At 33.1% G+C, this 12,858-nt stretch overlaps 1 protein-coding gene and 1 non-coding gene across 3 annotated transcripts; one reads left to right on the top strand and one right to left on the bottom strand.

The window, feature by feature from the left end:
• The first annotated feature begins 38 nt into the window (after positions 1–38).
• On the top strand, positions 39–111 carry TRNAE-CUC (transfer RNA glutamic acid (anticodon CUC)). Its single transcript has one exon. It is a non-coding gene; the product is annotated as a tRNA-Glu (tRNA).
• A 4,796-nt stretch (positions 112–4,907) lies between these two features.
• LOC136235712 (probable 1-acylglycerol-3-phosphate O-acyltransferase) lies at positions 4,908–9,484 on the bottom strand. 2 transcript variants are annotated; one of them, XM_066025603.1, is made up of 10 exons: positions 9,329–9,484; positions 8,948–9,205; positions 8,584–8,820; positions 7,622–7,668; positions 7,386–7,504; positions 7,134–7,294; positions 6,627–6,736; positions 6,453–6,552; positions 5,380–5,503; positions 4,908–5,271 (listed from the first exon to the last, which is right to left on the bottom strand). In XM_066025603.1, exons 2-10 carry the CDS (start codon positions 9,175–9,177, stop codon positions 5,146–5,148), a joined length of 1,254 nt encoding a protein of 417 aa, XP_065881675.1. In that variant the 5' UTR covers positions 9,178–9,205; positions 9,329–9,484; the 3' UTR covers positions 4,908–5,145. The 2 variants fall into 2 exon arrangements, with proteins under 2 accessions (XP_065881675.1, XP_065881676.1); XM_066025604.1 differs by lacking the exon at positions 9,329–9,484 and having other exon boundaries at positions 8,948–9,313.
• Between the last annotated feature and the right edge of the window lie 3,374 nt (positions 9,485–12,858).

Raw genomic sequence — 12,858 nt, forward strand, 5'->3', positions numbered from 1 at the left:
CTCATTCATATTGGTTAAAACAAGAATATTACCAGCAATCCGTTGTAGTCTAGTCGGTTAGGATATTCGGCTCTCACCCGAAAGACCCGGGTTCGATTCCCGGCAACGGAAATTTTTTCACTTGAGAATGGAATACATTCTCTATTTTGCTTTGCCCATGGTCTATCTATCTAGATCTTTTACATTTTGCCGAACTCTTATTTTGTTAAAATTCCCATGGTCTATCTATCTAGATTTTTTTTTTATAAATAAAAATCCTCATTCATGTGTGATTTGAATCTATAGATTTTTAACCGGTTTTGATTATATGGATTTTAATGATCATGTATTGCTTAGTCATTTACCGTTAAATCTATGCTACCATGTGAACACTACTGTTTCAACCACTAGAGTCTAATTACATTAATCACAATGGATTATGATTTTTTTTTTGAAATACGGACCTAGCCCAACGGCGTCCAAACCAGGTTGGCACTCCCGAAAAGGTATAGATCCAAGATATATAAATGAAGAGATGAAAAAATATGAATCCAGTATAAAGAATACTTTAAGAAAATGTAAACATATCTCTACCAATGGCATTATCTCTAGCTAAAAATATAGATAAAAAAAATTTAAATATATCAAGACCAAAGAAATCATTAAACCTTTTGTTTTAAGAATCGAAAACCATTCCAGAAGACCTAAGTTTGTTTAATAGTTTACTTTTATATATATATATATATATATATATATATATATATATATATATATATATATATATATGGCTAAATTATTATTTATATTGAAAAATGAAAGCCAATTATTCATTTAAATAGATTCAGAAACAATTACATCATAAAGGAACTGGGGTGGAAATATTTTTCCACTCCAGACGACCAGTTTGAGAGCCAGCTTCTTGTGCTAACAAATGGACATCGTGGTTCAATGATCGACGCGCAAAAAAAAAAACATATACAAGTTTAAAAGTTTTTAATAACTCCATACAACCATCAAGAAGGCTACTAACATAAGATGTAATAAATGACAATTTTTCTAGAAAATCCTTCACAAGAAGTTGGCTGTGTGATTCGAACACAATCGTATCAAGGAGGAGTTCTTTGGACCATTTAAGCACTTCTTTGAAACTAAAAATTTCAGCCGTGAAGACATCCCATCCACGAGTGTGGGGAGAAGAAAACGCTCCCAAGAAACGACCAATTGAGTCCTGAATCACACTCCCAACTCTCCGGACGCAGGCAGTTTTGAAACATTTGACGAAGTGCTTGGGATATCTGAAACTGGCTGGATGATAGGTTGGAGTACGAAACTATTTATCTGAGACATTTGACGAAGTAAGCTCCACGTTCACTGCACCAAATGACGTCCTTCAATCTACAAGTAGGCTTGATAGGTTGAGCTGGAGCCACCTAAGGATGATTTAACAAACTGTCAGAAAGGGGTCAGTGTACGATGCCTGTTCTCTGATGCTTAAGTCATTGATTCTACTAAGAAGGAAGTAAGACTTAGAAAGCAGAGTGAGGACAGATTGATTGCGTACATTGTGCCTCTTTAGAAAATGGTTAGCATATTGTTGTTTGGTTTAGGATATCTCATCGATGCTCAAATTAAGAGCATGATTAATTCAATTATTCATATTTACTGTTTGTTAAAATTGTAAAAATTTGACCGATTCTGTCGGCTCAAGTGAATACGGTAAGCAGGTTGGTCTAGAGATGCATAAAAAGTACAACTAAAACCCACTTGAAATCTGATAATCCAGCTGGTTAACCGTTGAATCCGAAATGTTGTCACGTGTTTTTGAGTTTCAGCGGGTCTTGATATCAAATTTTATTTATCATTTTTTTGAAAAAGAAAATAAAGAGTTAATATTAATTAATAATAGTTAATCATTAATGAATTTTGGGCTATTGACTAATTTGGAAAGCAGCCTTGATCACATGCACCTTAATGAGCATGTGAATTTACTCATTCACCGTTAGATTTAGGCTTATTAAATCTAAACCCCAAGATGCTTTGAATCTCCACCTTACGATTCTAATAAGCCTAAATCTAACGGTGAATGAGCAAATTCTACATGCTCATTAAGGTGCATGTGATCAAGACTGTTTGGAAAGTAAATACTTTGATGTGGGAATTCACTGAAATCAAAAGTGCTCACTGTTTTGTATTCTTAAAATAATTAAAGGAAAAATATAAAAATAAATTAGTGGTAAAATTAATTGTAGTTTTACTGATTTGTAAAAACAAATCCGAGGTTTAAAAATTTACAAACAACGTCTAAGGTTTATGCAATTTACTAATACATTCCGTAAAAAAAATATTGTCATGATTATTTACTCAAAAAAATGAGTAATTTATAGCAATTAAAAGAATAACTTTACAAATTAATTCATATATAAATCATGACTTTCCAAATTAACTATACAACAAATATTGTGTGTCCGAAAAATTAATTCATAGGTCTTTCTACCACAAACTACATAAATCTTAAGCCATTGTTTACAAATTTTTAAACCACGGAACTATGTTTGCAAATTGAGCAAACTACAAGTATTATTTTTATACTTTAGCCTATTGTTTTAATAATACGGAATTACTAATTAACGAAAATTATTGATTTATTGGTACTAAATTAGCGTTGTGATCTGAAGAGTTTCATTAAAATTAAATCATACACTATAAATGTATGGAAATTCTTCATGACAAGCGTTTCACCGTTTTCGACAGATGGGGGAAACGGAAACTCTCGAAAACTATACGAAACGTTTATGGACACGTTTCTGTAACTACCCAAAATATGAAACTCATCTCTCCGTTTTTAAACGATTTTCTCTGCTTATTTCGAATAAAAATTCAAACTTTCTATTTTGCAAATCATATTCAGTGTAAGATTAGGAAAATTGAAACTTCATATCTGACTGATAATTCATTCCTTGTATCTTTCAATTTAAACAACTTACCTATATTTCTTTCTCCTATAATCCTTGTCCCTTAAATCTCGATTGAGTTAAGACTTTCTTTATCTTATTCTTGGTTTTGCCCTATGTTTTTAGAAATTACATTTCACAATATCTGTTTCCATTGCAACATAAATCATACAACATTTTGAATTAAAACCATTGATATGTAGTATTTTTATTGATATTATTAACATAAAGTTAAATAAAATTTAAAATGTTAGTTTTCACATATATTTTTAAATCTCAATTGAATCTTAAACCTTTACTAGTGTTTGTTAGAGGGGACATAAGAGGTATGATAGGGATAAAAAAAAATGAGATAAGTTATCCCATATTTGAGATATATGAGGTGAGACAAAGAAGGGATAAACATCTTATCCCACTAAAGTTATATCTTTTATTCTATTTATTGTGTTTTGAAAATTTATTAGGGTGTTCCAAATATTTTTAAGTTAATTTTAAACTTTTAAAAACCTAAGTTTGCCCATATATTATTGCAGTATCAATATCGAATAAAATTAATCTATCATTTTAAATATATTAGTTATTTCATTTTTTGTGTTTTGAAAATTTAATATAGTGTTCCAAGTATTTCTCAAGTTATTTCATTTTTTGTATTTTGAAAATTTAATACAGTGTTTTAAGTATTTATCAAGTTTTTCCATTTTTTATATTTTAAAAATTTAATACATTGTTCATAGTATTCTCAAATTAGGTTGATAGATTAAATTTAATTAATTATGATACTACAATAATATATACATTCTATTTAAATTTGGATAGGGGTAATATATCCCTATAAAATACCAAACGTACCGTTAATTTTTTTTTAACAAAATTCCTTTAATCAGTCTGATTCCGATAACCATGTTTTTTTATTATTACGGTTACTATTACCCATCTAGTGTTTGCTGATAGAAGTTATTTCATTTTCCTTAGCCATCAACAGAAGGAGAACCAGAGGAAAAGAAACTAGTGGATCGCTTTTAGATTTTCTCAAGCCATTGTGAAGAAACACATAGTTTTCCTAAAAAAAACCATAATACATCACTAGCTCTCAGAACTTGTTCATAAAAATAAATTGTCTAACTTTATTAGTGTCTCACCAGCTCTCTAAATTTACTTATTTCGTACCACCAGCTCCCTAAGATTGTCTATAAAAATAGATTAAGTGTCTCACAAGCTTCCTAAATTTGCTTATTCTGTAACAACTAAACTCAAAAAACAGGTTAGGGAGCAGGTGATATAAAATAAACAAGCTTAGGGAGCTGGTCAGACACTAATAAAGGTCAATCTACTTTTATGGACAAGTTGAAGGAACCGGTGATGTATTAGACTAAAATAGTAGATTGACTTCCTGAACTTTGCAAGTGTCTCACTAGCTCCCTAAACTTACTTATTTCGCATCACTAGCTCCTTAAACTTATCCATAAAAGTAGATTAGCTCCCTGAACTTTGCAAGTGTTTACCAACTCCCCAAACTTGCTTATTCTGTAATAATTAAATGTAAAAACCACAATACTAACTCTCGAGCCTCATTAATTCAATCTCTCAAACCTGCAACACTAACTCTTATAATAGGTTGAAAGGTAGAAGAAGCGAAAAAATTACCTCTCAAATACATGAAGACATATTTTTAGAATTTAGGTTTAATAAATTTTTGTATTTAGTTGTTATAGAATAAGCAAGTTTAGAGAGTTGGTAAGACACTTGCAAAGTTCAGAGAGCTAATCTACTTTTATGGACAAGTTCAGAGAGCTAGTGATACAAAATAAGCAAGTTTAAAGAGCAGCCAATCTACTATTTTGGACAATTTCAGGGAACTGGTAATGTATTAGGCCTAAAAAAAAAACACAGAGCTGTGCAATATGCATCATGTCATGCCAAATATCAGCAAAGTGAAGCTAAACATCAGCAAGTACAGGAGTGAAATGCTAATTATGATGCCTTTTTTAAGGTAATCAAGTAGAAATGTAGCATTAAGCAAACTGCACTTGCGCACATTTCTTTATCGACTACTGCTTTAATATACATTAAATACAAATATACATGATAAAACCAGTTCAAAAAAAAAAAAATATACATGATAAAATTGTTCTCTTTTCACAGACAATGTTGCTAAATTTCTGATTGTATTCTACTGAAAAATTATACATCTGAGTAACAAATTTTTTACATAATTCTACACTGAGGTCAAACCTTCAGGAAAGGATTGGTTATCAGGATCAGACGAGATAAACCTCCGACAAGCATGAAACACAGCCGAGTGAAACAAATTCGGATTGTCTATAAATACAAAGTGCCCTCCCTGCATTGCAACCAACCAACAAACAGAAACATTAATAATAGATCCCATAATAGGACTTTTTGTGCATAGAATTTGACATTAATTTCAATCTAAGAGAGAAAGAGAGACCTGGGGAACCCTGATGATTTCACATGGGACCTTCATTTGCTTGCGAGCTTCTTGGGCTCCTTGATAGTTCATCCAATCTTGATACCCATATATGAATGTTGTTGGCACTTTCCACTCTGATGCACTGTAATTTTAAGGATTTATTGGTCAACTTTTACTTCTTTCACTTCTTTGAACACATATCAGATAGATTACAAGCATTCAACTACTAGTTAAACCTAGTTTAAGTTTTAGAAAATCATTCCATCATGCTAATCTAGGTCATACAAGGCTTGTCTTAATTATTTCCAGATGAAGTAATGCCAATTTTGTATTATGGGCGACTTGAATTTTGTATATTTTGGTCCCAAAGAAGCAAATGAGCATAAGTTCGCTGGAGTTCGATTAGTTATGAAGTAACAGGTGATACCAGACACCACATGTATTCCGAAAGAAAATTAAATTGCACCGGACACCATAAAAAAATTTTATTTAAAAAGAAAAACCATTTAAGGCTGGAGTTGTTTTAACTAATAGCAATTTCTTAAACGCATAAAAAGGAAAACTATCAAAATTTCTGCATAACACACATTAACCTTAAACTATATTGGTTTCCTTTGAAGGTTGGATCGTGTGTGCATGTCACCACATTCTTTTAGTGCATCCAAAGGGACACATACCTCAACATTTTTAGAGAAGGTTTGTAATCTCTAATAGACTTTGTTTCAGTTTCAGACCATCAAGAACTTTCTACATCATTATGGTTCCAAAACACTTCCAAGGAAACCACCAAGAAATCTAATTTATTTATCCTAAGTTGCAACATCATAATATTCATTTTAACATTTGAAAACCATAACCTGTAAAAACCATTCAGCTTCAGTTATGTTCTGAACACCTAAAGTGAAGCAATTCTTTACACCCCAATCATGCTCATGCAGAAACAAATTTGAGTTGAAAATGAGTAGCAAATGCTACACTGAAACTAAAACACGAGTTCAGAAAAGACTTAAAACTCAATTCACAAAGAGAATGTATGTTGATACTACCATTCAATATATGAAATAGACTTAAAGCAAGTATGATCATCAAACCTTTGCAAAAGGGGCATTCGAGCAAATGCTCCAAAAGAAAAGATGTATTTCAAGCAAAGTTCTCCACTAGCTTTCGCTGCTAAAGTATGGTACACATAATCTGCAAGGAAGGAAAAAAAATGAGAATCTACCATTGAAAAGAATGCTATATGCGCATATAAATTCCTCTACTACCTGTTAACAATTTGGACTCCTCCTCAGTTAATACCTCTCCGTTTGAATGTACACCAAATCTAGCATTTGTATACCTGCGTACAAGATCTGGACCCCAGGGGCCTAAGCCTCTGGATAAAAAGATTAGCCAGAAAATCAGATATTGTATGATATTCGTGTATGAAGAATCCAATATTCACCGCATTAAGCAAAAGATACACCAGAATGAGAGAAAAGATCAAAACCGCAGATATTAAACCAATTGAGGGGAAACTCTAGATAAAGTTATTAATAGACAGTAGACCAGATTTTGATATCATCTGTTTGAATTCGAACATTTGTATAGTTAACTAGAATCCAGCAACAATGTCAAAAAATTGAATATAAGGGTCATGTATTGTTAAAAAAAACAAAAGTGTGATGATAAGATAGCAAAACTAAAATGATTGAAAATAGGCATGAAAAACCCCAAAATTTTGAAGCAATGTTTCAAATGCTCAGAATTTGCGAAAAGGATATATTCTGTACCTAACAACCTTCTGAGGAGTAAAATTAGACTCCCATAGATGATTCAGAACTGCTCCTTTCCATGTAGCTCTAAACCGAGTAAGCCACTCAGACTTGGCCTCTGATTCTGATGAGAATCCAGCAGGTCCCACTAATATCAAATGCTGAACGTGCTCTGGATGCTATGACAAAGATATATAACTAACGTTAGCAACCACCAAAAAAGCCATAACAATGCTCTTAAAATTCTAAAATGCAAAGCATAAAATTCACCTTGAGAGCATATTTGGCTGCAACATATCCTCCAAAAGAATGCCCAAGTAATATGAAGTTACTGAGATTTTTTGCTTTTCGCCACTCCTCAAATGAATCAATGAACCATGTCTCAGTCTCTATATTGTGAAACACAACATAGTTAGGAGAAATATTCTGAAATAACTTGTGTCATAACGAACACAAGGAACTGAGGGAATAAACTCTCAGCTTGAACAATGCGAAATTGATCTAACCTTCGGTGCTTTTGCATGTAAAATCCGGTCTACTTGATCCACCCCAGCTGTGTAAGCAAAAACAAAACAAAACAAAAGGACATTATAAAAAAGGAAATGAAAACTTAGAAGAACCAAAAATTTCAATATGGCTGAATTCAAATATTTTGAATAAATTTTGTTCAGTTTTCTATTGCAGAGAAACTTCAATTCATTCCAGTATGAAACTGGACCAGCAAGTGCTCAGCCCCACCAGAAAAGGCGGAGGAAATCTATCAGTGGACAATAATACAGTTTTCCCCCTTCTAAGATCATTATAATGATACTAATCAGTCAACCAATTCTTTTGGCCAGTCCAATCGGTGATTTCTGTTAATTAATCTCTTTCTTTGTTATGCCATACCAATTTGACTGTCTTTTCTCAAATCACGTCATTGGAAGTGGAAACTCTCTCAATCAACATTTCACCGATTGAGTTAAAACTAAGGAGATGCTTCTAAAGAAAGACGATAAACTCCTAAAACTAATCTCTTCTCTTCTCATATCTATAGTAAATATCCAAAAAATGAAGTCAAGCACAGGCACTACATATGCAAGAGCAACTAAGCAAGTAGTACATAATTGTCAAATCTTGTATGTGCAATCACCAGAAAAATGGAGAGTTGCTGATACAAGCTAAACTTGTACCCATTTGTTTTGATTCTCTTTTTTAAATAACTTGAAAGAGACGTGAAATAAGGCATGGGCAAAGGGAAGTAAAAAGTAGAAGTAGAACAGAGAAATAGAGGAAAGGAACGACAATTCTATTAAATTTTCAGCAACCTACAATTATGTGGTCACCTTATTATCCTGGTCTTGTAATCAACATCATCAATTCATCATCACTAACTCCTTCTATACTTGACCAATTAGAACAATTTAACATTCAAATTTCCAAGAAATCACTGAATAAGATAAAATAAACAATTGAAGGAAAAACATACCCTAGCTGATCAACAGCTATGACCTTGAAACGGCTAGCTAGAGCATCAAAATTCCGAAAGAAAAATCCTTGAGAAGCAGCATATCCATGGACCATAACAAGAGTGGGCGAATCCTCTTTGCTATCAAAGGTAACCGTGTTAAGGAACCGTGGCTCATTGCTTTCAGAACGAAACCACCTAACTTTGGACCCAGGCGGTCCTGAGCCAATATTAACTTGCTCCTGGACATATGGCGTCCTACAAATCCCGTAATTGAGCCATCAATAAACGAAAATTCATATATGTACACGAAATCAACGGTTCCAATTGCGATTTCCACAAAAAATTACAACGTATGAAAACGAAAGGAGATGAGAGAAATTACTTGACTACAGAGAGAAGGCGCTTTTCGGCGTCGATGATGCGTTCGGTGGAGGTGGGAATCCAGCGTAGAACAGAGGGCCAAAGAGATCTAGTTTTGGCCCATGATGATTTTGAATTTGTTGCTGTTGATGTTGATGTTGATGTTGGAGTTGTTGTGGTGGCTGCAGAAGATCCGAGTTGTTCGGCCATTTTGGATACGGAACTAGATACTCGCAGGCGAAACAAGTTCATATAGGAGAATTTTCCGGTGATGATGATACTAAATTCAAGGTTAAAACAGGATTATCTATTTAATTATATTAGTAATTATCAATGGTAAACAACACGCCATGTTTTTAATTTGTGGAAGCTCAAGGGCCAGGATTAGGAAGAGAAGACGAACCTGCCTGCGAGATTGCGAGAGAGATTTTCGTCATTGCTTACAGTTTCGCTGATGATGTTCGTCGTCAATGACGCCAGCGCGTGTATAGAACGCTGCAATCTTGTCGACCAAGGCTATGTGCTATTTATTTATTGTCTTGTGGTCTTGAATTCAATATATTCTTTTATGTCACATAAGGAAATCATCCAAGGTAAAATTTCCTTGTTTTGCAAACACAGTCGTATTTCAATATTTCAAAACTTAATAAATGAATCCTTCCAATAATTAACAAACACAAACAAAATTGTCAACACTATTAAAAAATAATGATGTGTGAAAAAAAAATCGAATAATAAGTTCGAAGTTTAGGAGAGATGAAGTAGGTGCTATAAAATAATTTCAAAGTTATGAGTCGTTCTATGTTAATGTGATATAGAGGTTGGGTGGTTTATTATAGTCGTGGAGGTCGAACCTGAACAATAAAATTTTGGAGTTATTGGAACACTGCATCCATTTTGGAGTTGACGGTGATGAAAGTTCTATAACTTGGTAGGAATCACGAGAATATGGATTGTAAGAGGATTTTCGAAATCTTTAACTCGGAGTCTCTTGAGTGAGTTACGTGGTAGGGAGAGAGATCTCTAGCTTTGTTTCGGGAACTTTAATGAGGTGATGTACTCTTATGAAAAATAGGGGGTGAGACTTCAAACTATAAATGTATGGAAGCTTTTTTTAATTGCATAGACGACTACGATTTATTTTATCTAAAACATAATGGTTCTTCGTTTGTATGGTCAAATGGGAGGAAAGAGGTAGATGCTATTCGGGAGAGGTTAGATTGTTTTGTTTCTCAAGCTGGGTGGGAAAAATTTTGTTTGCAAAAGTTTATGTTATTAGTTTGGCTAGAGTGGCTTCTGACCATTCTCCTTTGCTGATAGACATGGATGGCTTTTCTACGTTAACCGAGACCCTTTCAGTTCGAGGAGATATGGATACGAGACTGAGGTACCTTTGGAGAGAGAGGTATCCCAATCTTCATCTTCACTAGTGATGTGTGAGTTGCTTCTTCAATTTGTTGATCTTCATGCGTTTTGACAAGAAAGGAAAATTGAGTCCACGTTATGTAGGCCCGTTTGAGATTCTTGAAAGGATTGGTGCAGTTGCATATCGGTTAGCTCTTCCACCTAATTTCTCTAAGGTTCACCCGGTATTCCATATATCGATGCTTAGGAAATATATTCCAGATACTTCCCATGTTTTGAAACCTCAAACTATACAAGTTATAGATGATCTGTCATATGAGGAGCAGCCTATAAGGATATTAGACAGTCAAGTTCGAAAGCTGCGTTCAAAAGAGATTCCTTTATTTAAAGTTCTTTGGCAAAATCACTCTAGTAGTGAAGCCACTTGGGAGACTGAATCCGAGATGCGAGTTAGATATCCTCATTTATTTGACAGTCCAGGTTAGTGTCCTAGTAATTTAAATTCGGAGACCGAATTTCTTTTAAGAGGGAAGAATGTAATAACCGTAATTTTGATCAATTTATAAGTATATAGATATAATTATTAGTTAATTTTCTTCTTTAATAAATAATTCTATTTATTAATTTTTAATTATAATTTCTTTTACAACCTAATTACTTTTACCAAGCATACCCTTAGCCACTTAAAACAGTTTTAATCTTCCTTGTACAAAAAAGCCGCAGCCGACAGTCTTGATTGCAAATCCCTCTAAAACTTCATAATTTTCCTCCTTCAAGGCTTTGATCGGTTACTAGAGTTGAGTTCATTAATTAAAAAGTGAGTCCCTAATCTCTTGTTGTATTTGTTTGTCTCACAAATCACATACATAGTCTTCCTGTCTCCTTTTGTTCCTTTTTTTTCTGTTTTCGGCAATGTGCTGCAACTTTTTTTAAAAAAAAGAAAACCTTATGTTCACATCATTATCATTTTGACTAAATAATTATTGAAGGGTTTTGGTGTCTTGAGTTTTGGAGATTCTAACGTGTTTTTATTATCTCTGCAAACTTTCATGTGGATTTACAATTTATTGATTTTGGTGGAAGCAAATTCGAAATTTTTTGTACAAAGCTTTATGTTAACGTAAAAGAGTTTTGGTTTCAAACCTTGATTTAATATATTTCAATTTAATTAAGAGGTTGTGCTGTGGGTTTTCGGTTTGTTTTTATTTGTGCCGTGTGTTTTCATCGTGCTGTGGTTTCTCAATTTTTTTGAAATTTGTTTTCATTTTTTAGTGCTAGGAGTAGCTAAGTTTAGTTTGTGGTTTTGAAAATTCTTAATTAGTTGTTTCATTAAGGTTTAATTAATTCCCCTTAATATGTTAATTGTCTCCATTAGTTTAGACATGATTAACCTTAGTTAATTCATTCTCCCTTTTATTGAACCAATAGGAAATTCTGATATTCCTTCAGTTGATTGAGAGACGAGCTTTTCGGTTCTTGCTTCTGTTTAAGCTCCAGGTGAGTGGTAATTATAGTACATGACCCTATTTGATTGAAATATCAGACCAAAAACTGTTTATCGAAAATTAGCATTTATATCTTGAACTTTATGTTTACTAAATATCCTTAGTATTAGAGCGTATATTCTGGAAACAAGCCTTTATATTTGATTTGTCTTATTATCGGTTACAATCAAATCATTAAAATTTGATTTGATATGATTTGTATTTTTCCGATACGCGATTTATCGCAGTTAGTACTTTTATTTTAGAAATCCGATAATTCGTTCAATCAGTTATGATTTATTTATTTATATATGTATATTGTATGTTTTCAAACTGGTAAGTGCTCAGTCTATCTGTATCTGTTATTTGGCCTCTCATCGATCTTCATAACATTAGGACTTTGCATCTGTCTTGATGTCAGGTTGTCAGTTTGTCGTCAGTTGTGTCCATATTAGAATCATGCATAGGATCGGTGAAGGCAATTATCTGTTATATGTATTTGTTATTGGTAGCGCGCTTACCATCTATCTGGCCCTGGTGGTATGCAGTATCACCACTCTGTTACACTGTACCATGTGTTTAAAGCTTTTGCCTTATTTTCTGATTATTCTATTATTTAATACTTTGAAAGGCTTTAGTATTTTGTTTGACAATTGATTTCCAGTATGTTGAATTGATTATCTTATATTGACCTTTTAGTTTAACTGATTTTGAAATACTACATTTTGAACTATATTTGTCCTAATTTAAGAGTATCAGCCTACATGTCTGTCCCTTTTCTGTTGTGTGCTATAACTACTGCTCACTGAGGTTTTCGCTCGTATAGACGAAAATCTCATACCACGTTGAATCTTTCTTTTTCAGATTAAGGTCCCTGTTCGTGAGGTAACCCTTGGATTGATGTCGAAGGAGACAACTTAATAATTTAGTTTTATTTTATCTGTTGGAGACTTTTTGTTATTGAGGTTTAGACTTACGCGTTTGATCCTTTAAGGATTATTGATGTAATTGAGACGAGTTGATATTCTGTTAGTTAATTTTGGACTTTTCATTAGTTTAGAATTAAGGCTAGCATAGATTAAAG

Source organism: Euphorbia lathyris, chromosome 7 (assembly GCF_963576675.1).
Source record: "Euphorbia lathyris chromosome 7, ddEupLath1.1, whole genome shotgun sequence".
Taxonomy (NCBI): domain Eukaryota; kingdom Viridiplantae; phylum Streptophyta; class Magnoliopsida; order Malpighiales; family Euphorbiaceae; genus Euphorbia; species Euphorbia lathyris.

Bases quoted from the DNA above. Each gene is read 5' to 3' on its own strand.
- LOC136235712 (XM_066025603.1), bottom strand. From the start codon at position 9,177: ATGAACTTGTTTCGCCTGCGAGTATCTAGTTCCGTATCCAAAATGGCC. The intron at 7,669-8,583 runs GTATGTTTTTCC...TTGCTTACACAG, and splicing joins ATAGCTGTTGATCAGCTAGG to CTGGGGTGGATCAAGTAGAC. The intron at 7,505-7,621 runs GTTAGATCAATT...TTCACAATATAG, and splicing joins TACATGCAAAAGCACCGAAG to AGACTGAGACATGGTTCATT.